The sequence below is a fragment of the Narcine bancroftii genome, chromosome 4 (genome assembly GCF_036971445.1).
Source record: "Narcine bancroftii isolate sNarBan1 chromosome 4, sNarBan1.hap1, whole genome shotgun sequence".
In the NCBI taxonomy this organism is placed as follows: Eukaryota; Metazoa; Chordata; class Chondrichthyes; order Torpediniformes; family Narcinidae; genus Narcine; species Narcine bancroftii.
The window spans coordinates 212,616,145-212,642,970 of NC_091472.1; the positions used below are offsets into that span (position 1 = coordinate 212,616,145).

Consider the following 26,826-nt stretch of genomic DNA (forward strand, 5'->3'; position numbering starts at 1 on the left):
TAGATGAACCTGAAGGTTCTGTGGCAGATAAGGTGTTTTGATGAAACTGTCCCTCACAGCTTTTAAGACACTATATTGTCATACATCATCTTAGCATTTAATCTCCTCTGTTTTACCCAAGGGTTGTTACAGCTTCAGATTAGACCCAGAAGACTTAGTTTTTTGCCATGCCACTTGTTATCTATCTAGTGTCTGTGGCATTTTGTGGATGCACAAGTTGTCTATGACCGCCTTGAAGGTGGCATAAAGATGGTGCTTGTCCCTTCTATCACCATCTGGAATAATTTGTTCAAAACTTGTCCATAATTTCTCAGGCATCTATAGCCAAATTATGTCTCCTAAGATCCCACAAGTCTAGAGTAGACTATTACTTGAACATCCAAGAGGAAAAACAGCAAGATATTGTTTGCCTACATTTTTCTCTTCAGTTAAAACATTGGCGTTTACTTAAAATATCTACAAGGAGTTCCGAAATGTATTTTAACCAATTACTGTATTTTACAGCATATTAGACCTATGGCTGCGCTGGATGGGTCACGTCTCCAGAATGGAGGACCATCGCCTTCCCAAGATCGTATTATATGGCGAGCTCTCCACTGGCCACCGTGACAGAGGTGCACCAAAGAAAAGGTACAAGGACTGCCTAAAGAAATCTCTTGGTGCCTGCCACATTGACCACCGCCAGTGGGCTGATAACGCCTCAAACCGTGCATCTTGGCGCCTCACAGTTTGGCGGGCAGCAGCCTCCTTTGAAGAAGACCGCAGAGCCCACCTCACTGACAAAAGGCAAAGGAGGAAAAACCCAACACCCAACCCCAACCAACCAATTTTCCCTTGCAACCGCTGCAATCGTGTCTGCCTGTCCCGCATCGGACTTGTCAGCCACAAACGAGCCTGCAGCTGACGTGGACTTTTTACCCCCTCCATAAATATTCGTCCGCGAAGCCAAGCCAAAGAAAAAAAAAAAAAAAAGACCTATGGGTATACAAGTCAACCCCTCCCCTGCCTTCATTTTAGCAGAGAATATTAAGAATTTTTTTTAGTGTATTTACAGGTAAGCTTTTAAAACTTGGACAAAACATGCAACTAGGACAACCGGAAAAATCTTTTTAATATAAAATTGCTATAATTTACAAGAAAAAAAAATAGCCCAGCTATAGCAGAACATACACACACCTGTGGAATGGAGCATATTGTGGAATTAGTGTCGGGGTTTATGGTGGGCTGTCAGGGGAGCAGGGTGGTGAAGTCGGTGTCAGGGCTGTCACAGGGAGCGGGGTGATGGGAGCAGTGTGGGGACTGGTGCGAGTGTCAGGAGGGAATGGGGCAGTCAAATCAGTGTCAGGGCTCGTGGCAGGTTGTCGGGGGGGAATGGGACCAGTGTGGGGAGTCTCCAAACAGTCCACCACCAGCAATAGTTGGTGAGCTACACAGTGACAATGATCATCATTATCACCCTAATTTCAACTTCGCATACAAGAACCGGGGGATATTTTTGACCAATTTTTGGGGGGAAAATTTGAGTCTTGTATGGCATCAAATACTGTAATTACCAAAGTGTTAGAAACAATTTGTTCCCAGTATGATCTCAAACAAAGCTACACAAGATCATCTGTTTGAGTAATGCAAACTGAGAAAGCACGGTGCAGTTGGCGTAGCGGTAACACCTCCACAGCGCTAGTGATCAAGACCAGGTAAGGAATTTGTCTGCTCTTCCCAGATCCATGTGGGTTTTCCCCAGGGGCTTAGGTTTCCTCCCACCATTCAAAATGTACTGGAGGAGTAAATTGGGTGGCAAGGACAGGTGGGCTAAAATGGCCTGTTACTGTGCTGTGTCTATAAAAGAAAAAATGAATTATTGCTTGGGAATATTCAGAAAAGGCCTGTATTCTTTGAAATATAGTGAAACCTTTATTTAAATTCCAGATAAAGGGGATTACACTGAGTATGGTGAAATTCTTTACACATCTAGAGATAACAAATGTGGATCTAGTTCAGATTTCCTCAACAACAACTACAAAAAAATCACCTCAAACAGTTCAGCACTACATTAATTTTTCAAGCCACATGCTTCTAATTTAAAAGGAGAGAAAGTAACCAGAGTCTGTTACTAAATGCCTATAAAGCAGAGAAAGACCAGCTATTTTTCACCTGCCTGGCTAGGCAAGATTATTACACTAGTACTCACCCTTGCCGATAGTTACAAGTCAGAATGTTGAGGTTAGTGGGCTGCTGCAAATGAAGTTATGCTGGTTACTGAAAAATTCTACCTCACAAGGTAGGTTTGAGGAATATTTTGGATCATTTGAATGGATGGAAGGTGCAAATTCTCAATCTGTCATTGATCACACAATATCATTTGTTGATAACACTGAAAATATACCTGTGCTATAGTGGCAAGCTGTGCCTGTGTCTGCACTGCAAGCTGGTGAGTGTCCGCTTCTGAAATTGCAGTATCACCATGCTGAGTTTCTGCACTGGAATCCATTGTTACCTGGAATAAAAGAAAATGCAGAATGAAATGTGGAACTGCATACAATGCAATCCAGCAAGAATCCATTCCAATTACCATTACATTCAGGTAAAAGTAGATCTTGTGTAAAAGTTGAGCCCCTCTCTTTGGCCAAAATATCTGGTATTTTCCATATAGTCTTGTAAAAGTCAAAAGATTTCCATTACTTCGGCAGCCAAAGTGAAACAGCAAGAAATGCAGCCAGAAATCACTGACCTGTAGAATTCAACAAATTAACTAGGAGAAATCTTGAAAGCCAGTCAAAATGTATTGGTAAACATCTCAGAACTTCAGAATATTTTAGAAATTCGGTCAGAGTGACTTACTCAGCAAAATATGAAATAATCTATTTTTCTCCCGATATCAAATTACTCAATATCGTAGTTAGAATACAGCACAGTAACCCGTGCTGTCCAATTACACCTAATTGACCTACACCCTTGGTATGTTTTTGAATAGTGGGAGGAAACTGGAGCACCAAGAGGAATCACATGCAGACCTGGTCACTGGTGCTGTAACAGCGTTGCGCTAACCACTATGCTAACCATGCTGCCCTCACAACAATTCATTAATTTGAAACACTCTGCTCCTGATTATATACAGGGGCACCATGGTTGGTGCAGCGGTTAGCGCAACGCACCTACAGCACCAAAGATCAGGACCGGGGATCGAATCCCACATTGTCTGTAAGGAGTTTGTATGTTCTCCCCTTGTCTGTATAGATTTTTCCTGGGGGCACCCTCAGTTCTAGATCCCTACAATCTCATCTCTAATTAGATTCACTGTTCAGATTCCAAATCAGAATTTATTGTCATTAATAACTCATGAAATTCTGGGTTTTGCAGCAGCATCATAATGAAGTCTGGTGCCTGTGATGTCACAGACCAAGTTAACAACCATCTAGTTTATTCTTGTCCTAAGAATTGGCACCTCCATACCAGCCAGAATACTCTCCACGCTACACCTGTACAAGTTTACAAGAGTCTTCAGTGACATACTGAACCTTCTCAGATACCTCACAAACTATAGCAGCTGGCAAGCCTTCTTTGTGATTACATCAACGTGGAGGCTCCAGGAAAGATCCTTGGAGATGCTGACACCCAGGAATTTGAAGCTCTTGACCCTCTCCACGAGAGTCCTTGAAGAGAACTGTGTTGTGTTCCCCTGACTTCCTCCTGAAGTCCACAATCATCTCCTTGATGTTTGCTGACGCTGAGCCCAATGTTGTCATCGATACACCATTCAACGAGCTGATCTATCTCCCTCCTGTACACTTCCTCATTGTCATTTGGGATTCTGCCAACAACTGTGGTGTCATCGGCAAACGTGTAGATGGCATTGGAATTGTTCCTGGCCACACAGTCATGGGTGTATAATGAGTAGAGCAGTGGGATAAGCACACATTCTTGGGGTGTACCTGTGTTGATGATCAGTGAGGAGGAGACATGGTTTCCAATTTGGACTGACTATGGTCTGCCAATGAGAAAGCCAAGGATTCAGTTGCAGAGGGGGGCACAGAGGCCCAGAGTTTGTAGCTTCTTGACCAGCACTAAGGGAATAATGGTGCTAAAGGCTGAGTTGTAGTCGATGAAGAGTAGCTGTATGTATGAAATTGCTGTTTTTGAGGTGACCCAGAGCTGAGTGGAGAGCCAGCGAGTGACAGTATTTAACAGATTAAATTGTAATTCTGCTGTGGAGTGATTGTGATGATAGGCAAATTGCAGTGCATCCAGATCTTTACTTAGGTACGTGTTAAGTCATCAGAATAGAAGTTAATGCTACTGAGCAGTAGTCATTAAGGCAGCCCACGCTACTCTTCACGGGGACTGACCAGGATGTTGAATTCCCTAGCTTTTTAAATTGCTCTCCTTAGGGAAGCAGGTGCTACCAATTTACACTCTCAGTTAAGACAAAGAAAATAATCTGAGATATGCCAATATTTTATCACATCTTAATTTTTACATAAAGAAGGAATTAAGGGATCTGGGGAAAAGGCAGGGAGGTGGAGTTGAGTCAATGATCAGATCAGCCATGATCTTATCGACAGGCCGGATGGCCAACTCCTGCTCCTAATTTTTTTGTTTTGTTAGTATCTCAAATAACCCAATGCTTAATCTACTGGCATTTTCTGATCATGTCACTAGTTGAATAATTAAGTAGCAAACCAATGTAAATGAAAATTTAAATGCTCTGAAGGGTCTACGATGTACAAAAAAAAATCAATAAACATGGTTACAACTGGGGATAATAAATATACTGACAAGGATAGAGAAATGTAGGAAGTGCGTCTTTTTCAGGTTAGCAGGCTGAAACTGGTTGGGTACTACTCTAATCAGTGTTTGAACTCAAGCAGCTCATGAGCTAGATCAATATTTCATGGAGGGGACCAAATGTGAAACTTCCAGCTTTGCAAATGCTACAAAATGATATTATGCTGTGGAAAAGGAAGCAATATGCAGAGTGGCTGACAGAGATAGAAATATGCTGAGCTAGTGGGTGAATACACCACATGAAGTTATCTACTTTGCTGCACAAAACTGCAAGATTGAAATGGTGCCAATTATATTTAAATTGGGCCAAGTTGATTCCATACATGTCACTGATAGCCATCAGGCTGATATAGCAAAAGGTACATCAGGCTTTACAAGAGGAGTAGGTCTCACACAAATCTTAATGAACCTGCTCCTGGAGTATTTCAAGTCTTTTTTTGGGGTCTCTTTGTCCACTGTCAATTTGCAATAGAGGGATTGCAGTGAAATTCACTTGGCTGTTCCAGAAATGGTAGGTTTGTATCAAGACTGAGCAGATTAGGCCAGTTTACAATAAGAAGAGATCTCAATAAAACTTTGTGGGTGACAGATTTCATGCAGCGAGGATATATCCTCTAACTGAGGAATCTAGACCCAATGATCACAGTCTCAGATTAAGGGGCAGGCTGTTTAAGGTTATGAGATGAGGAGAAATATAGACATACAGGAATCAATTTTTGGATTTTTCTATTGCAGAGAATTGTGGAAGCCCAGTCATTTAAGTTCCTTCAAAACAGAGCTTGATACATTTCTGACTATTAAGGCAATTCAAAGGATGTGGAGAGAGTCATGTTAAGGTTCAACATCAGTCTTGATGAATATACAAGACTCAAATGACCAATTTCTGTTCATTTCACCAGTTTCTATGTAATAAATTATTAAAGGCCTTCCCTTATCAAGTAAATACTGATTGTCCCCCAGTAACCTGTGGTCTTTTAATTGGTGGTTTACACTACCATTAAAATAGATTTCAAAAATCTACACCAAAGGTCTAAACTAGATGCTCTCCTAGTGCTGTTTGACAAGGGAGCAAGAAACAAACTGTTGTCATTATACTCTTTTAATTCTCTGGATTTAATGATCAATAAAAATGCCAGTTACAACAACCACAGGGAATTACTGTTCACACATCACAGAGATCTATACTAAAGCACCTTCACGTGCACTGCCAAATCAAAATTCCAACAGTAATATTTCGGCACCGCAGCAAAACTGATTCAACGTAGAACTGTAAAATTCGCAGGTTGAGATTAATGTAATTTGCTCCACACACCACATGCAAACAACAGATAAGCAATAATTTGTTCACTGTCACTCTTGTTGAAAAATTGCCAGAGTTTTGCAACATTTCACACATTGATTACAAAATAAAAAATAATGTTACAAGATCACATAATTTGCAAATTTTTTTCTTTTTTTTTCATTTTCATTTTATTTAGTCTTTAATTTGTGGTTTATTTTTCTCCAATTGGAGGGCCTATTTACTTTGATTTGAGTTTTTATATATTGATATTATTAGTTCTTAGTAATATTAGATATGTCAAAGTTGAGGTTTGCTACTTTTAATGTTCAATGTTTAAGCGTAAACGCATTTGGGCGTATATTAAGAAAATGAAAATTGGTGTCGCTTTTTTACAAGAAAAATCTGAATGCCAAGGAAAGTATGAAATTGAAGAGGGATTGGGTAGGGCATGTATATTCTTCTTCATTTAACTCTAGGGCTAAAGGTGTAGCAATTTTGATACATAAGAATTTATCTTTTGAATTACAATCAATGGAGGAAAAGGCAGGATGTATTCTTAAATTAAATTGTAAGATTTTTAGTGAATTTTGGACTTTACCCCAAATGAAGATGATGAAACATTTATTTCTGATCCATTTTTATATCTGGGTCAGGCTAATGAGAATGTTTTAGTTGGTGGTGATTTTAACTGTGTTTTGGAACCTTTACTAGAAAAGTCCCCAAAGAAAGTTAAGAAATCTAAGATGGCAGTTCAGGTTCAAGCGTTGATGAAAGATCTCAATTTAGTGGATATTTGGAAACATCTTAATCTGACAGAGAAGGATTTCTCCTTTTATTCAGCTAGACATGAATAGTTTTCAAGGATTGACTTTTTTTTTAGTATCGGCACATTTACAGGGAAAAATACAACAAGCAGAATATAAAAGCAGGGTGATTTTGGATCGTTCTCTGTTATACTTTACATATATAACTTCTGAGAAAGTTCAAGTGGCTTATCGTTGGAGGTTTAATATAATGTTGTTAAAAATATGGAATTTATTGATTTTTTGAAAGAACAAATTAATTTCTTTTTGAAAGAAAATTCTAATTCTGTTCACAGTAAATTTGTAGTATGGGATGCTATGAAAGCTTATTTGAGAGGACAAATAATTAGTTATACTTCTAAAATAAAAAAGAATTGATTAAATCAGAGTCTTGAGTTAGAGAAACGGATTAGTGAGTTAGAAAAGGAGTTTCAGAGAGATGCTACAGAAGATCAGAAAATAGAATTGTCTAGGTTGAAAATGGAATATAATACTTTGCAATCTTATCAATTTGTGTGTATGATTAACAGAACGAAACAGCGATATTATGAATGGGGAGAGAAAGCACATAAGGTATTGGCATGGCAATTAAAGAAGGAACAGGTTTGGAAGACTATTAATGCTGTTAGACAGAATTTGTTTATTGCGTATAAACCTCGTGAGATTAATGATAAATTTTGTTCATTTTATAAAAAGTTATATACATCTGATGGAAAACAAGAAAACAGATCGATTGATTTTTTTAAAATCACAGTTGAACTTACCGACGTTAGAGGATGTAGATATACAGGAGTTGGAAGCACCATTTACTGACTCGGAAATTAAAATGGCTATGATGGAAATGCCGAACGGTAAATCGCCTGGTGATGATGGACTTTCGGTCGAATTTTATAAAATTTTTTACGATGACCTCTCTACAGTGTTTGGAGAGGTACTACGTCAGGTTGGAGAACATTATGAATTGCCTGAGTCTTGTTCTAGTGCTTTAATTACAGTAATTCCAAAGAAAGATAGATATCCTTTGAAAGTATCTTCATATCGACCGATTTCGTTGTTGAATGTAGATTATAAAATTATAGCTAAAATTTTAGCAAATAGATTGGCTAAGTTTTTAACCTAAGCTGATTCATATGGATCAAATAGGTTTCATAAAGAATAGATATGCCTCGGATAATATTTTAAGTGTGATTAGTTTGATTAGTAGATTTCGACAATCTTCAGATCATCCGATGGTGATATCTTTAGATGCCAAAAAAGCGTTTGATAGAGTTGAGTGGAATTTTTTGTTCAAAGTTTTAGAGAAATTTAAGTTTGGTCCTTTTTTCACTGGCTGGATTAAGGCTTTATATAGTAAACCGGTAGCTAGAGTACTGATTCATAGAAAAAAAAATAATGGCAGAGAGAACATTCACTCGACCTTCCAAAATTTGCCACTAATTTTAGAGTTCAAATGTTAGGCCCCGATACGGGCAGGAGCAAGGGGGAGACGGCGGCCCCGGCCTCGGTCGAGTGAGGCAGGCGGAGGCCCCGGTCCGGACAGGGAGTGGGAGGCGGCGGCCCCAGTCCAGGCACAGGGAGAGCAGCAGCGGCCCCGGCCCCGGTCCGGGCGAAGGGTAGACGGCGGCGGCCCCGATCCGGGCAGGAGCAAGGGGGAGACGGCGGCCCCAGTCCGGGCACAGGGAGAGCAGCAGCGGCCCCGGCCCCGGTCCGGGCGAAGGGTAAACGGCGGCGGCCCCGATACGGGCAGGAGCAAGGGGGAGACGGAGGCCCCGGCCTCGGTCGAGTGAGGCAGGCGGAGGCCCCGGTCCGGACAGGGAGTGGGAGGCGGCGGCCCCAGTCCAGGCACAGGGAGAGCAGCAGCGGCCCCGGCCCGGGCGAAGGGTAGACGGCGGCGGCCCCGATACGGGCAGGAGCAAGGGGGAGACGGCGGCCCCAGTCCGGGCACAGGGAGAGCAGCAGCGGCCCCGGCCCCGGTCCGGGCGAAGGGTAGACGGCGGCGGCCCCGATACGGGCAGGAGCAAGGGGGAGGCGGCGGCCCCGATACGGGCAGGAGCAAGGGGGAGACGGCGGCCCCGGCCTCGGTCGAGTGAGGCAGGCGGAGGCCCCGGTCCGGGCAGGGAGTGGGAGGCGGTGGCCCCAGTCCAGGCACAGGGTGAACTGCGGCGGCCTCGGCCCCGGTCCGGGCAGTATGGACCGACCTAGGAGGGGAGGCAGGCCCCTCCAGCCCGGGTAAGAAACCTGCATAGGAGAAGGCCACTCCGATATAAAACCTACGACCCAAGGACCTCGCTGCCACGTCCCAGCTTGCTTGGCCACGGCACACGAACCATGGGTGTAAAGGGTGGGGCCAGTACTGCGCGCACTGCACTCCACCTAAAAGCTCCTTTGCGCAGGCCCGAGGACAGGTCCACGTCCTCCCCCTCCACGTCCTCCCCCTCCACGTCCTCCCCCTCCACGTCCTCCCCCTCCACGTCCTCCCCCTCCACGTCCTCCCCCTCCACGTCCTCCCCCTCCACGTCCTCCCCCTCCACGTCCTCCCCCTCCACGTCCTCCCCCTCCACGTCCTCCCCCTCCACGTCCTCCCCCTCCACGTCCTCCCCCTCCACGTCCTCCCCCTCCACGTCCTCCCCCTCCACGTCCTCCCCCTCCACGTCCTCCCCCTCCACGTCCTCCCCCTCCACGTCCTCCCCCTCCACGTCCTCCCCCTCCACGTCCTCCCCCTCCACGTCCTCCCCCTCCACGTCCTCCCCCTCCACGTCCTCCCCCTCCACGTCCTCCCCCTCCACGTCCTCCCCCTCCACGTCCTCCCCCTCCACGTCCTCCCCCTCCACGTCCTCCCCCTCCACGTCCTCCCCCTCCACGTCCTCCCCCTCCACGTCCTCCCCCTCCACGTCCTCCCCCTCCACGTCCTCCCCCTCCACGTCCTCCCCCTCCACGTCCTCCCCCTCCACGTCCTCCCCCTCCACGTCCTCCCCCTCCACGTCCTCCCCCTCCACGTCCTCCCCCTCCACGTCCTCCCCCTCCACGTCCTCCCCCTCCACGTCCTCCCCCTCCACGTCCTCCCCCTCCACGTCCTCCCCCTCCACGTCCTCCCCCTCCACGTCCTCCCCCTCCACGTCCTCCCCCTCCACGTCCTCCCCCTCCACGTCCTCCCCCTCCACGTCCTCCCCCTCCACGTCCTCCCCCTCCACGTCCTCCCCCTCCACGTCCTCCCCCTCCACGTCCTCCCCCTCCACGTCCTCCCCCTCCACGTCCTCCCCCTCCACGTCCTCCCCCTCCACGTCCTCCCCCTCCACGTCCTCCACGTCCTCCCCCTCCTCCCCCTCCTCCCCCTCCTCCCCCTCCCCCTCCTCCCCCTCCCCCTCCTCCCCCTCCCCCTCCTCCCCCTCCACGTCCTCCCCCTCCACGTCCTCCCCCTCCACGTCCTCCCCCTCCACGTCCTCCCCCTCCACGTCCTCCCCCTCCACGTCCTCCCCCTCCACGTCCTCCCCCTCCACGTCCTCCCCCTCCACGTCCTCCCCCTCCACGTCCTCCCCCTCCACGTCCTCCCCCTCCACGTCCTCCCCCTCCACGTCCTCCCCCTCCACGTCCTCCCCCTCCACGTCCTCCCCCTCCACGTCCTCCCCCTCCACGTCCTCCCCCTCCACGTCCTCCCCCTCCACGTCCTCCCCCTCCACGTCCTCCCCCTCCACGTCCTCCCCCTCCACGTCCTCCCCCTCCACGTCCTCCCCCTCCACGTCCTCCCCCTCCACGTCCTCCCCCTCCACGTCCTCCCCCTCCACGTCCTCCCCCTCCACGTCCTCCCCCTCCACGTCCTCCCCCTCCACGTCCTCCCCCTCCACGTCCTCCCCCTCCACGTCCTCCCCCTCCACGTCCTCCCCCTCCACGTCCTCCCCCTCCACGTCCTCCCCCTCCACGTCCTCCCCCTCCACGTCCTCCCCCTCCACGTCCTCCCCCTCCACGTCCTCCCCCTCCACGTCCTCCCCCTCCACGTCCTCCCCCTCCACGTCCTCCCCCTCCACGTCCTCCCCCTCCACGTCCTCCCCCTCCACGTCCTCCCCCTCCACGTCCTCCCCCTCCACGTCCTCCCCCTCCACGTCCTCCCCCTCCACGTCCTCCCCCTCCACGTCCTCCCCCTCCACGTCCTCCCCCTCCACGTCCTCCCCCTCAAAAGATGCTCACAAACTCAAGCTAGCATGCTGGAACATCAGAACCATGCTAGACAAGACTGACAGCCACCGACCTGAACGTCGGTCTGCCCTCATTGCACATGAACTCTTCAGACTTGACATCGACATAGCCGCTCTCAGTGAAGTCCGCCTGGCAGATGTAGGCAGCCTCCAAGAACGCGGCGCGGGCTACACACTCTACTGGTCTGGCAAGCCTTCGGATGAACGACGCCTATCTGGTGTAGGCTTCATGGTCAAGAGCTTCATTGCCTCCAAACTCGAAAACCTTCCGACAGGCCTCTCGGACCGAATCATGTCCATGCGACTCCCACTTCAAAACAAGCGTCACATCACCCTCATCAGTGTCTATGCTCCAACCCTCCAGGCGGAACCAGCAGAAAAGAACAAGTTCTACACCGACCTGCGCAACCTCATCCAACGTACCCCTACAGCCGACAAGGTTGTCATCCTGGGCGACTTCAACGCTCGTGTCGGCAAAGACTCAGAAACCTGGCCAGGAATCCTGGGCAAGCATGGCGTCGGCAAGTGCAACGACAATGGGCGCCTCCTGTTGGAGCTCTGCGCAGAACAGCGGCTTGTCATTACAAACACCCTTTTTCAGCAGAGGGACAGCCTTAAGACCACCTGGATGCATCCCCGATCCAAACACTGGCACCTCCTGGACTACATCCTGGTGCGAGAAAGTGACAAACAAGATGTGCTCCACACCAGGGTCATGCCTAGCGCGGAATGCCACACTGACCACCGGCTGGTTCGCTGCAAGCTCAACCTTCACTTCAAGCCAAAGCCCAGGAACAATAAAGCCCCCAGAAAGAGGTTCAATGTTGGAAAACTGCAGTCAGACGAAGCGAGAGGAAACTTCCAGGCAAACCTCAAAGCAAAGCTCGACGTTGCAACCCGCCTCACGGACCCGTCCCATGAAACCCTCTGGGATCAGTTGAAGGCTACCATACTGCAATCCACTGAAGAGGTACTGGGCTTCTCCTCCAGGAAAAACAAGGACTGGTTTGACGAAAACAGCCAGGAAATCCAGGAGCTGCTGGCAAAGAAGCGAGCTGCCCACCAGGCTCACCTTACAAAGCCGTCCTGTCCAGAGAAGAAACAAGCCTTCCGTCGCGCATGCAGCCATCTTCAGCGCAAACTCCGGGAGATCCAAAATGAGTGGTGGACTAGCCTCGCCAAACGAACACAGCTCAGCGCGGACATTGGCGACTTCAGGGGTTTCTACGAGGCTCTAAAGGCTGTGTACGGCCCCTCACCCCAAGTCCAAAGCCCGCTGCGCAGCTCAGACGGCAAAGTCCTCCTCAGCGACAAGATCTCCATCCTCAACCGATGGTCAGAACACTTCCAATCTCTTTTCAGTACCAACCGCTCAGTCCAAGATTCCGCCCTGCTCCAGCTCCCTCAACAGCCCCTAAGGCTAGAGCTGGATGAGGTTCCCACCCTGGATGAGACATATAAGGCAATCGAACAACTGAAAAGTGGCAAAGCAGCAGGTATGGATGGAATCCCCCCAGAAGTCTGGAAGGCTGGCGGCAAAACTCTGCATGCCAAACTGCATGAGTTTTTCAAGCTTTGTTGGGACCAAGGTAAACTGCCTCAGGATCTTCGTGATGCCACCATCATCACCCTGTACAAAAACAAAGGCGAGAAATCAGACTGCTCAAACTACAGGGGAATCACGTTGCTCTCCATTGCAGGCAAAATCTTCGCTAGGATTCTACTAAATAGAATAATACCTAGTGTCGCTGAGAATATTCTCCCAGAATCAGTGCGGCTTTCGCGCAAACAGAGGAACCACTGACATGGTCTTTGCCCTCAGACAGCTCCAAGAAAAGTGCAGAGAACAAAACAAAGGACTCTACATCACCTTTGTTGACCTCACCAAAGCCTTCGACACCGTGAGCAGGAAAGGGCTTTGGCAAATACTAGAGCGCATCGGATGTCCCCCAAAGTTCCTCAACATGATTATCCAACTGCACGAAAACCAACAAGGTCGGGTCAGATACAGCAATGAGCTCTCTGAACCCTTCTCCATTAACAATGGCGTGAAGCAAGGCTGTGTTCTCGCACCAACCCTCTTTTCAATCTTCTTCAGCATGATGCTGAACCAAGCCATGAAAGACCCCAACAATGAAGACGCTGTTTACATCCGGTACCGCACGGATGGCAGTCTCTTCAATCTGAGGCGCCTGCAAGCTCACACCAAGACACAAGAGAAACTTGTCCGTGAACTACTCTTTGCAGATGATGCCGCTTTAGTTGCCCATTCAGAGCCAGCTCTTCAGCGCTTGACGTCCTGCTTTGCGGAAACTGCCAAAATGTTTGGCCTGGAAGTCAGCCTGAAGAAAACTGAGGTCCTCCATCAGCCAGCTCCCCACCATGACTACCAGCCCCCCCACATCTCCATCGGGCACACAAAACTCAAAACGGTCAACCAGTTTACCTATCTCGGCTGCACCATTTCATCAGATGCAAGGATCGACAATGAGATAGACAACAGACTCGCCAAGGCAAATAGCGCCTTTGGAAGACTACACAAAAGAGTCTGGAAAAACAACCAACTGAAAAACCTCACAAAGATAAGCGTATACAGAGCCGTTGTCATACCCACACTCCTGTTCGGCTCCGAATCATGGGTCCTCTACCGGCACCACCTACGGCTCCTAGAACGCTTCCACCAGCGTTGTCTCCGCTCCATCCTCAACATCCATTGGAGCGCTCACACCCCTAACGTCGAGGTACTCGAGATGGCAGAGGTCGACAGCATCGAGTCCACGCTGCTGAAGATCCAGCTGCGCTGGATGGGTCACGTCTCCAGAATGGAGGACCATCGCCTTCCCAAGATCGTATTATATGGCGAGCTCTCCACTGGCCACCGTGACAGAGGTGCACCAAAGAAAAGGTACAAGGACTGCCTAAAGAAATCTCTTGGTGCCTGCCACATTGACCACCGCCAGTGGGCTGATAACGCCTCAAACCGTGCATCTTGGCGCCTCACAGTTTGGCGGGCAGCAGCCTCCTTTGAAGAAGACCGCAGAGCCCACCTCACTGACAAAAGGCAAAGGAGGAAAAACCCAACACCCAACCCCAACCAACCAATTTTCCCTTGCAACCGCTGCAATCGTGTCTGCCTGTCCCGCATCGGACTGGTCAGCCACAAACGAGCCTGCAGCTGACGTGGACTTTTTACCCCCTCCATAAATCTTCGTCCGCGAAGCCAAGCCAAAGAAAAGAAAAGAGTACTGACGAATGGTTTAATTTCGGAACTGTTTATACTGACCCGATCTACTCGCCAAGGTTGTCCTTAATCACCAGATTTGTTTGCGTTAGTGATCGAACCTTTGGCACAGTTGATAAGACAAAATACACAGATACAGGGTATGAAAGTTTTAGATGAGGAATATAAAATTAATTTATTTGCTGATGATGTATTGGTGTACCTAACAAATCCAGCTCAATCCCTTTTGCATTTGAAGGAGTGTTTGGATATAAAGTTAATTGGAGAAAAAGTGAAATATTACCGGTGAGTGAAGGAGATTATTCAGCTTATAAGAACATTCTTAATTTGAAATGGACGGATCAAATTAAGTATTTGGGTATAATCATGGATGTCAATTATCAATCTTTATATAAATTAAATTATATTCCGTTAATTAAAAAAATTAAAACTGATTTGATTAAATGGAAAGATTTGCCTATTAATTTATTGGGTAGAATAAATACAATTAATATGAATATTTTTCCACGTATACAATATTTATTTCAATCTATTCCGTATTTACTTGATAATATTTTTTTTTCGAGATTTGAATAAAATGGTTAGGGAGTTTTTATGGAGAGGTAAATTTTCAAGAGTAGCCTTGAATAAATTAACTTTGAAATATGAGTTAGGGGATTACATTTACAACATTTTCAAAATTATTATGAAGAAGCCCAACTTAAATTTATTAGTTCATTGATGGATTTGGAACAGCCCCCTAGTTGGGCCAAAATTGAGATGGCAAATATTTTTGAATTTGAAATACATCAATTTTTGTTTAGATGGAATGTAAATTTGTTACAGCAACATAATGTGCCTATACTAAAACATTTAATGAAGTTGTGGACAAAGAAAAAGAAAATGATAGGTTCTAGTGATGAATTGTCGGCCTTGACTCCATTGTATAATAATCAACTTATTTCTTTCTCAATACATAATCGAAGTTTATTACATTGGAGATTTAAAGGTGTGGAAAATTTGGGAGATTGTTTTAAAGAAGGTAAATTTTTATCTTTTGATCAGATGAGGGACAGTTATGGTATTGATAAGAATTCTTTGTTTCTTTATTATCAAATTCGATCTTTGGTAAAGCATGTGTTTGGTTAATCAGTATATGACTTTACCTGAAATGACTAAATTTGAGACTTTTCTTATGAAAGTACCAGAGAAGGGTTATATTTCAGTTATGTATCAGATATTACAGGATAGTATGGATAAAAAGGGTTGGGATAAATCTAAAGGTAAATGGGAAGCGGAGATCGGTTTTATTTTTTCCGAGGATCATTGGATAGATATTTGTTATGATAGTGTAACTAGACTTATAAATGCACGTTATGCAATGATTAATTATAATTTTTTACATCAATTATACTTAACACCTGAAAAACTAAAAAAAATATGGTTTTCATGAATCAGATTTGTTTTTTAGATGTGGTAACACTGTTGGAACTTTTTTTCATGCGGTTTGGTCATGTATTTATATACAATCTTTTTGGAAGAAAGTACAATTGTTTCTGGAATAACTGTAAAAGATTAAAATACCTTTAGATCCGACAATATTTTTATTGGGTAGTTTGCAACCTTTGAAAGGTCTGGGATTAGATAAATTTCAACTTGCTTTTGTATATTTAGCATTATCTGTAGTGAAAAAATGTATTGCTAGTACATGGAAAGTTACGAATATGATTGATATTAATAGATGGCATAATGAGATGAAATATTATTTAATAATGGAAAAAATCACATATGTTTCACGTGATAACTATAGTTTTTTTATTAATAAGTAGTTGTTATATTCAGAATATTTACATTTTGATTTACATTGATTAGATCTTAATATGTATGCTTAATTTTTCTTCTCTCTTTATGGCTCTCCTTAGGCGAGTTGGCTGAAAGGGGGGAGGGGGTTTCCTTTTTTTCTCTTTTTCTTTCTTTTATATATAAAATGTATCGTTCATGTTTAGTTTATTGTTATATATGTTACTTATTATCTGTATTTTGAATGAATAAATAAAGTTTTTTAAAAAACTATATTATCATAACTGATTTGCAAAGATTGTCTGGTATAGGATATGACAGGAATCTAATGCACAATCTTTCTGTTCTCTACCTCCCACAGCACTTTTGTGTATAGAAATTTGTGAATACAGTAAAATCCCTATTATCTGGAATTCAAGAAACTGGCAGTCTCAAGCAACCGGCAAAAAAAATGTGGAAAAGAAGTTTTAAAAAATGCATTTAAAATTGACACCCCTTCCCCGCGCCCCCCCCCCCCCCCCCCAGTGGTCAGATCACCAATCCACGCAACACAGTTTCAAGCGACCAATAAATTCACTTATCCTGCATCCAATCCCCATAAGTTCTGGAAACCAGGAATTTACTGCATTCATTTTCATTTTAATCCTGGAGTTTCTTGGTCTCCTGTGTCAAACTATTTGCCTTCAGTAATCAGAAAGCAAAAAAATATGTTGGAAAGCAGTAGATTTATCCAAGTTCCATCCAGATTCAGCCTCTCCTACAGCTCAAATGAAACTTCTTGCATCATCCATCAGCCCTAAGCAGCTGAGAACCATAGAATATTACAGAACAGAAACATCCCCCTTCGCCCTTCTACTCTGTGCCGAAATAGAACACTTTTTTTTTGCCTAGACCAACCCATAGCCCTCCATATCACGTACCTATACAAATTTAACAAATGTTAAAATTGAGCCCGCATTCACCACTTCAGCAAGAAGCTCGTTCTACACTCCCACCGCTCTGTGTGAAAAGGTTCCCTCTAAAATTTTCACTTAACCCAGGTCCTCTGGTTTTTATCTCACCTACCCTCAGTGGAAAAAATCTATCTCCCTCAATCTTAAATACCTCTATCAAATTTCCACTCATTCTTATACACTCCAGGGAATAAAGTTTAACTTTTTTTCCTGTAACTCAGTTCCTGAAGTCCAGGCAACTTCCTAATAAATTTTCTCTGCAATCTTTCCATCTCATTGATATCTTTCCTGTAGTTAGGTGACCAAAACTGCACACAATACTCTAAATTTGGCCTCATCAATATATGACAAAACTTTACGACAACATCCCAACTTAATACTTTGATTTATGAAGGCCAGTATGCCAAAAGATCTCTTTACAATCCTATTGACCTGTGACGCCACTTTCAGGGAATTATGTATCTGTATTCCCAGATCCCTCTGTTCTAGCGCACTCCACAGTGCACTACCATTCACCGTGTATGTCCTTTCTTGGTTTGTCCTTCCAAAATACAACACCTCACACTGGTCTGCATTAAATTCCATCTGCCAACTTTTAGCCCATTTTTTTCCAGCTGGTCCAGATCTCCCTGCAAACTCTGAAAGCTTTCTTCGCTGTCCACAATGTCTCCAATCTTAGTGTCTTCTGCAAACTTGCTGATTCAATTTACCATATTATCATCCAGATCATTATGGGTAGGTTTGTTAGTCTTGTCCCAATGGTTTTAAACTAGATTTGCAGTGGGAGGGGAACCAATATGTTAGAGTAGTTAGTGAGAAGGATAAAGGTCATGCAAGGACTGCATGGATAGACAGAAATTAAAAGTTTTGCATGTGATAGAAATTTTCTCAGGTGTATTTAATGCAAGAAGTATTGTTAGAAAGGATGACGAATTTAGGGCATGGATTGACATGTGGGATTATGACATTATTGGTATTAGTGAGTCGGTTGCAGGAGGGGCAGGACTGGCACCTCAAATGTTCCATGGATCCGTTGCTTCAGACATGATAAAGGAAAAGGGATGAAAGGGGGAGGAGTGGCATTGCTCGTCAAGGAAAATATCTCAGCTGTGCAAAGTCAGGAGGGTTTGCACTGATAGGAATCTTTTAGACTGCCGAATAGAGAAAATTGAAGGAGCAAATCTGAAGAGATATCAGACCGATGCAAGAAGCAGGACGTTGTGATAGTAGGAGATTTTAACTTTCCAAATATTGACTGGGACTCCAATACCGAGAAAGGGCTGGATGGCTTGGAGTTTGTGAAATGTGTTCAGGAAAGTTTTCTTAATCAATAATATAGGGGTACCAACGAGAGAGGATGCAGTACTTGATCTATTAGGGAACAAGACAGATCATGTGACAGATATAGGCGTAGTTGAACATTTTAGGTCCAATGACCATAATGTCATTAGCTTCAAGTTAATGATGGAAATGGATAAGTCTGGTCCTCATGATGGGATACTAAATTGGAGGAAGGCCAATTTTGTGGAAATGAGAAAGGATATGGGAAGAGTGGATATGTTTTCTGGCCAGGGTATGTTAAAAAAAAGTGGAAGGCCTTCAAAGGTAAAATTTTGAGTGTGCAGAGTTTGCATGTTCCTGTCAGGAATAAAGGCAAAGTTAACAGGTAGAGGGAACCCTAGTTTACAAAAAGAAGAGGAAGATGTATAGCAAGTATAGGCAACAATAAACTAATGAGGTACTTGAAGAGTACAGAAAATGAACGAAAATACTCAAGGAAATCAGGAAGGCAAAAAGACATGAAGTTAAAGTAAAAGGGAGTAAAGAACAAAATTGGTCCCCTAGAGGATCAGATTGGTCGTCTATGTGTGGAACTTCACATAATGGAGGAGATTTTAAACAGTTTTTGTTGCATCAGTATTTACTCAGGAAACTGACATAGTGCATAAGGAAGGAAGGGAAACAAACAGAAGGGTCATGGAACATGTGGATATTAAGGAGGTGCTTAAGTGGAGATTAAGGAGGTGCAAGTGTTTGCTGCCTTATAGCAAATAAAGGCAGAAAAATCTCCCAGGCTGGATGATATTCTCTCGGACCTTGAGGGAGACTAGTGTAGAAATTGAGGGGCCCTGGCAAATTCATTCAAAATGTTCTTAGACACAGGCACCAGAGAATTGGAGGGTAGCTCATGTTGTCCCATTGTTTTAAACAAAGAATCCAAAAATAAACCAGGTTTAATAAACCAGAATCCAAAAATAGGCCAGTGAGCCTGACATCAGCAGTGGGTAAATTATTGGAAGGAGTTCTGAGAGACAGGATATATAGGTATTTGGACAGTTATGGGCTGATTAAGGACAGTCAGCATGGCTTTGTGTGTGGTAAGTCGTGTTTAACAATTATAGAGGGTTTTTTTTAATATAAAGGAGATTACCAAGAAGGTAGATGAAGAAGTCTATGTTGTCTACATGGACTTTTGTAAAGCCTTTCACAAGCTCCCACATGGGAGGTAGTTCAAAATGTTAAGACACTGGATCTGAAATTGGCTGTGTGGGAGAAAACAGAAAGTGCTAGAGGACAGTTGGTTTTTCGACTGAAGGCCTATGACGAGTGGTGTGCCTCAGGGATCCCTATTAGGACCATTGTTGTTTGTTGTCTATATCAATGATCTGGATGATAACGTGGAAAATTGGATCAGCAAGTTTGTTGATGACACAACGATAGGAACCGTTGTGGTCAGCGAGGACGATTTGGATCTGGACCCACTGGGAGAATGGACTAAAATTGGCAGATGTGTTTAATGCAGACAAATGTGAGGCGTGGCATTTTGTGACAGCAAACCAAGGTAGAACATATACAGTAAATGGTAGGGCACTGAGGAGTGCAGAGGAGCAAAGAGATCTGGGAATACTGATACATTGTTCCTTTAAGTTGACGGCGCAGGTGGACAGGATTGAAAAGAAAGCTTTTAGCATCTTAGCCTTTATAAATTAAAGCATTGAGTATAGGAGTTAGGATGTTATGTTGAAATTGTTTAAGACATTGGTGAGGCCAAATTTGGAATATAGTGTGCAGTTCTGGTCACCTAACTACAGGAAGAATATCAATAAGATTAAAAGATTATTGTGTGTGGAAGATTTGCTAGGATATAATTGGGTCTTCAGGAATCGAGTTACAGGAAGGATTAAACAGGTTAGGACTTTATTCCTTAAGTGAAGAAGAATGAGGGGAGATTTGATAAAGGTTTACAAGATTGCCCCTCCATAAATCTTCGTCCGCGAAGCCAAGCCAAAGAAAGACAAGATTATGAGAGGTATAGACATAGAGTGGATGCAAGTAGGCTTTTTCCACTTAGAGGGAGATACATTCAAGAGGTCATAGTTTTAAGCTGAAAGGGGAAAGGTGGAAATTGTGGGCTTGATCTTGAGTCAGTGGGACTAGCAGAATAGTGTTCAGCACAGACTAGAAGGGCCAAAAGGCCTGTTTTATGTGCTGTAGCATTCTATGAGTGCATTGAGATGACAAACAACAATGGTCCCAGCACTGATCCCAGAGGCACACCACTAATCACAGGTCTCCATTCTGAGAAGCAATCATCCATCACTACTCTGGCTTCTCCATCCAGCCACTGTCAAATCCAGTTCACTACTTCACCATGAATACCTAGCATGTGAACCTTCTCGATTAACCTCCCATCTGGGACCTTGTCAAAGGCCTTACTAAAGTCCACACAGACAACATCCACAGCCTTTCCTTCATCAACTTTTCTGGTGACCTCCTTGGAAAACTCTATAAGATAGGTTAAACACGATCTACCACGCACAAAGTCATGTTGACTATCCCTAATCAGTCCCTGGTTATCCAAATCATTGTGTATCTGATCTCTTAGAACACCTTCCAATCATTTGCCTAATACTGACATCAGACTCACTGGCCTATAATTTCCAGAGTTACTTTTGAAGCATTTTTTAAAAAAATATTTTTATTGTGTTTAATATACAAATCCTACATATAAAGTCATCTAATAATAACAAACAGGTCAAATCACATATTAAACATATAATGGAAACCTATCCATAATTGTCTATTTGACTTGTTTCTAAAAGACATCAAACTCTATAAATATGATTTTTAACAGTCTATCCCTTTCTCATAATATATCCCTGCATAATTCTGAATAGAAAATAATTAAGACAAAACTAAACGACCCCTTTATATAAACCAAGGGTAAATTCTATCTTAATTAATATGATCCATGATAAACCATATTTAAATCCATGTTTAACTAATTAATCTAAAAAAGATAAAAAGAAAAAAAAACAAAATTCATCTGACTAATCTAACCCCTTCAAATGACTCGGATTAAGAAGAATTAGCAACGCAATTTGAACATATCATTTTCAGATCAAGATTGGATTTCAACTTTTTTTTGAAGATTTTAATTTTCATAGACTCAAAATTCAAACAAACCATATAATCTTTTTTAAACATTCATGTAACATACAAAGTCTGTATTTATCCCCCCTCCTTTGTACAACTGAAAGAACAGTCAATTAAATTGCACTGATACAATTAAATTAAATGAAAAAGTTAAAAAAATTCAAAACAAAACTGAAAAAAACATTGCCTACGCCATGTCCCATTTCTTTGATCACATTCATTTCCCTGTTGGGACGGATTGCTACAGTACTCCTATTTCAAAGGAGGGGGACAAATCAATCTGAGTGTCAATATATTTCAAGTCAGATTGCCATATCTTAACGAATGTGCTACGTTTCTTCCTTAGATTACATGTGGTTTTCTTCAGAGGAATGCAACTCTGCATTTACATATTCCATAATGTGATATTTAGTTGGGAGTCAGACTTCCATGAAACTGCTATATACTTCCTGGCTACTTTCACACACAAAATTTAGTATTTGGACATTATTAATCTCAGACGTCTCCCTGGAGCTACAATTCTGGATCCAGTGAAAATCCACTTTGTAATTTTTTTTTAAGAATGTCCCCCAAATCTTCCCATAAAGATCTTACCTTTGTACACAGCCAGGTGGAGTGGACAAAAGTTCCAACCTCCACACCACACCTAAAGCACATTTCTGGCTTTGATTTATATAATTTTTGTGGTGTGAGGTACAATTGGTGCAAGAACTTGTATTGATTGCACCATTCTGTATCTGGGATTGATGACTCCAGTCACGCTGTCCAGACACAGGTCTTGCCCCCACTCTTCATTATTGTGCCCAAGTCTGGCTTCCATCTTTTCCTCGACCTGCATAAGCCTGGCTTTGGGCCCTCACTTTGGAATATGTAATACAACTTGGAAATAAATTTACACACATTCCCCTGTATTTTCGCTATTAAATTGATTTAATTTTGTGCACAAAGTAAAACTATCTAATTTTTATGCTGATGTTGATCCACTATGCAATAAGTGTAAAATCTTTGAAACTACATTGATTCATAGTGCCCTAATTTAGAAATATTTTGGAAAATAGAACCATGCCCTTTCATTGCTTCGTTTGGTTTTCCTTGACTTCAACCAAAGAGAAATTTTTACCTTTTACCTTGTTGACAACCAGACGAGCAATTTTAATGAAATGGAAGGATAACTCTCCACCCACTCATGCTCAGTGGTTATATGATGTTATGTCCTATTTAAGCTTGGATAAAATTAAATACAACATTAAAGATATTAAGTTTCAATTTGACAAGATTAGAAGATTTAATAAGTCTGGCGTCTGAAGGTCACTATTCGATCCATATCTTTACAATTTTGGAGCCTTTTCTAAAAAGAACATGAGCTACCCTTCAATCCTCCAGCACCATACCCATGGCCAAGGACATTTCTGCCAGAACCCCTACAATTTCTAGCCTCCCTCAAGGTCCAAGGGAATATCTTGTCACGTTCTGGGGATTTAGTCATCCTTATTTGCTTTAATACAACAAGCAATTCCTCCTCTTTAATCTGTAGAGGTTCCATAACCTCACTGCTTATTTTCCTTACTTTCCAAGCCTTTGACGTTTCCTGAGTGAATACGGATAAATAAAAACATTCAATACATCCCCCCATCTATTTTTGACCAATACAAAACTGACCACTCTAATCTTCAAGGGGTCCAATTTTGTCTCTTAATATCCTTTTGCTCTAATATACCTGCAGAAACCCTTAGGATTTTCCTTCACATTGTATAAAATTAAATACAACATCCAAAGTAACCTCATGTCTTCTTTTAGACTTCCTGATTTTTTCCTAGAAGTTTTTCTTAGATTTTGTATACTCCTCAAGTACCTAATTTGTTCCATGTTGCCGATACCTGCGATACCTCTCTCTTCAGAAATGGATCCCCAATATCCCCCCAAAAAAACCAAGGATCCCTATGCCTGTTAATCTTGCCTTTAATCCTGACAGGAACATACAAACTCTGTACTCTCAAAATTTCACCTTTGAAGGTCTTTCACTTACCTTGCATATCCTTGCCCAAAAACAATATCCCAATCCATGCATTCAAGATCCTTTTCATTTCCTCAGAATTGGCCTTTCTCCAGTTTAGAATCTCAATCCAAGGCCCAGACCTACCCTTTTCAATAATCAACTTGAAATGAAAGGCATTATGATCACTGGATCCAAACTGTTCCCCAACACATACTTGTGTCTTGTTCCCTAAAAGGAGTTGGTACCTCTACATATTTATTTAGAAAGCTTTCTTGAACACATTTGACAAACTCCAAGCCATCCAGCCCTTTTACAGTATGGCAGTCCCAGTCAGTGAAAATTAAAATCTACTATCACTATTTCTCTACAGATTTGCTCCTTCAATTCTCGTTCACTATTGGGCAGTCTATAATACATCCCCATGAGTGTGGTCATAACTTTCCCTTTCCTCAGCTCCACCCATTATAGCCTCTGGTCTGTCCTACCTGAGCACAGCTAGGATATTTTCCCTGACGAGCAATGCCACTTCACCTTTCATCCCCTCTGTTCTATAGCGCCTAAAGAAACAATGAGCTCTCCCTCCTCTTCCTCTGAGTCCACTCCAGGACCTGTGTCCTCTACCTCTGTCTCTTCTGACTTTCTTGTTGGGCTGTTTATCTCAGTTTGCTGGGTATTTTTGTTTTTATTAATGGTGTCTTGATGCTGGTCCTCTTCCTCTGGGCTGGTCATCTGCTGTGTCTGATTTCCTTTTTTCAATCTCCTCATTCACATTATTTTCTGTGTCTTCCTGCTGGGAGCCCTGCTGTAGGGTCATTTTCATCTGTTCAAGCTGTGGAGATCCACTCCTCAGCTGGTCCCCCCTCCCGCCAGTGTTGTCTTTGTCGTGCACATTGCGCATGCGCGGTTGCGCACAGAATTGCGCATGCGTGGTTGCGCACTTCTGTGTGGCTCCGTAAGCCATCCTTGTAGTCCTGCGCTCGGTGGGTCGCGACCCTTCGGGGTTTCCACTGACCTCAGGAAGTGGGCTCCTCTCTCCATGGCAGGTCCCTGCTTCTTCGTACAGGTAAGGACTTCACCTTTCTCTTCTGACGTCTTTGCTTCTTCTTTTCTTCCCGTTGTTTTTGGCTTTTCTTTCTTTGGTGCCATTTTCTCCACACCTTTATTTTTAATTTGTTGTGGTTTGTGTGTCTGTGGTTTTGCTTTTTATTTACTTTTTTCCTTCTTTTCTGGAGAGGGCTGGTATTCTCCTACCGGCCACTACTCCATCACCTGACTCAGCATAGAGAAATAGAAGATAAAGGGAATGGACTGTACATAGATAGGAAATATTTTGAAAAATATATGGAAGCAGTAAAAGAATGGCAGACATGAGAATTTAATGAAATAAAAAGAAGAATAAAAGGTACAGAAGAAAAAGTGAGTAGATTAGAGATGGTCATGACAGAAATAGGGAAAAGAGTAGACAAGGTGGAAGAACGAGAAACAGTCATAGAAATGGAGGTAGACGACTTAAAAAGGAAATTGGAAGAATCCGATAAAAAAGTTAAAGAAACACAGGAGCTGTTAGCTCAGAAGATGGATATAATGGAAAACTATAATAGGAGAAACAATATAAAGATAGTGGGCCTTAAGGAAGATGAAGAAGGCAAAGATATGAAGGAATTTATAAAAGAATGGATCCCCAAGGTCCTAGGAATGCCAGAGTTACAGAAAGAAATGGAAATAGAAAGGGCACACAGAACATTAGCCCCGAAACCACAACCACAACAAAAACCAAGATCCATTCTAGTAAAATTCCTGAGATATACAAGAAGAGAAAATATATTGGAGAAGGCAATGAAAAAAATAAGAGAAGACAAAAAGCCACTGGAGTACAAAGGTCAAAAAAATTTTTTCTACCCAGACATAAGTTTTGAGCTCCTGAAGAAGAGGAAGGAGTTTAACGCAGCAAAATCGATCCTAAGGAAAAAAAGGCTATAAATTTATGTTAAGATATCCAGCGGTGCTTAAAATAGTTATCCCGGGGCAGCAAAGCAGACTGATCTCGGATCTGGAGAAAGCACGAGAATTTGCAGAACGCCTGCAAAACAGAGAGATGAAGAGATGTAACAAGAACAAGAATGACGACAAACTATATATAAAGAAGAATAAAGTATAAGTAACAACTAAGAAGGGGAAGAAAGGCAGTAAGGGGGGAATTAAGAGAGTGAGCTTTGTTATATGTGAAGATAAAAGTATTTTCTGGAGGGGGCTGGGTGGGGGAGAATAACAGTCACTGCGAAATCAGTTGACGCTTGCGAGCAGGTTCGCAATCCAAATGAAGAGGGGAGATGTGGTTGCCCGAAAAGGGACAAAGGGCAACTCAGAGAAGGGGGGGGGGACTTTTGGGGTTAAGGAATTTTAGATGCGGGAATAGTGGAAATATTTTATAAGTATATTCAAAAAAAGAAAACAGAAATGGATAAGGAGGAAAGGTGGTGATGAGGAAGCGGAAAGGAAAGTAAACAAAGTATGAAATGGCCATGTTGAACTATATGACTTTAAATATTAACGAAATACATAACCAATCAAAAGGAAGAGGCTGTTAAATTTACTGAAGAAAGACAAAATTGATATTGCATTCGTGTATGAAATACATCTAACTGAAGTGGAACATAAGAAATTAAGGAGAGATTGGGTAGGGCACATAACAGCAGCATCATATAATTCAAAAGCCAGAGGAGTAGCTATATTAATCAATAAAAATGTACCAATCAAAATAGAGGAGGAAATAATAAATCCAGCAGGGAGGTATGTAATGATAAAGTATCAGATATATTCAGAATTTTGGAATTTGCTCAATGTATACGCACTTATTGAAGAAGATCAAAAATTTATGCAAGATAACTTTTTGAAGATTGCAGATACACAGGGGAATATACTGATAGGAGGGGACTTTAACCTTAATTTGGACTCAAGGATGGATAAAACTGGAAAAAACTAGCAGAAAGAACAAAGTAACCAAATTTATGGTTAAATCGATGCAGGAAATGCAACTTTTGGATATATGGAGGAGACAACACCCAAAGGAGAAGAAATATTCATATTATTCGGGTAGGCATAAAACATACTCAAGGATAGATCTGTTCCTGTTGTCAGCCCACATTCAAGGGAGAGTTAGGAAAACGGAATACAAAGCTAGATTGTTATCGGATCACTCACCCCTGTTATTGGCAATAGAGCTGGAGGACATCACACCGAGAACGTATAGATGGAAATTAAACACCATGCTACTTAAACGACAGGATTTTAGAGAATTCATTGAGCGACAAATTAAAATGTACTTTGAAATAAATACGGAATCAGTGAAAGATAAGTTTATAC

The 26,826-nt window shown here is 43.2% G+C and overlaps 1 protein-coding gene across 3 annotated transcripts in view; it reads right to left on the reverse strand.

The window, feature by feature from the left end:
* creb1b (cAMP responsive element binding protein 1b) overlaps positions 1-26,826 on the reverse strand; it is a 128,761-nt gene that overhangs the window by 69,679 nt on the left and 32,256 nt on the right. For 2 of the 3 annotated variants that reach the window (XM_069933903.1, XM_069933899.1), the window contains one exon: positions 2,384-2,494. In XM_069933903.1, coding sequence (XP_069790004.1) covers positions 2,384-2,488 — 105 coding nt within the window. In that variant the 5' untranslated portion in view covers positions 2,489-2,494. Of the gene's footprint in view, positions 1-2,383; positions 2,495-26,826 lie in introns of those variants that run through there. The other variant, XM_069933901.1, reaches the window with a different exon arrangement.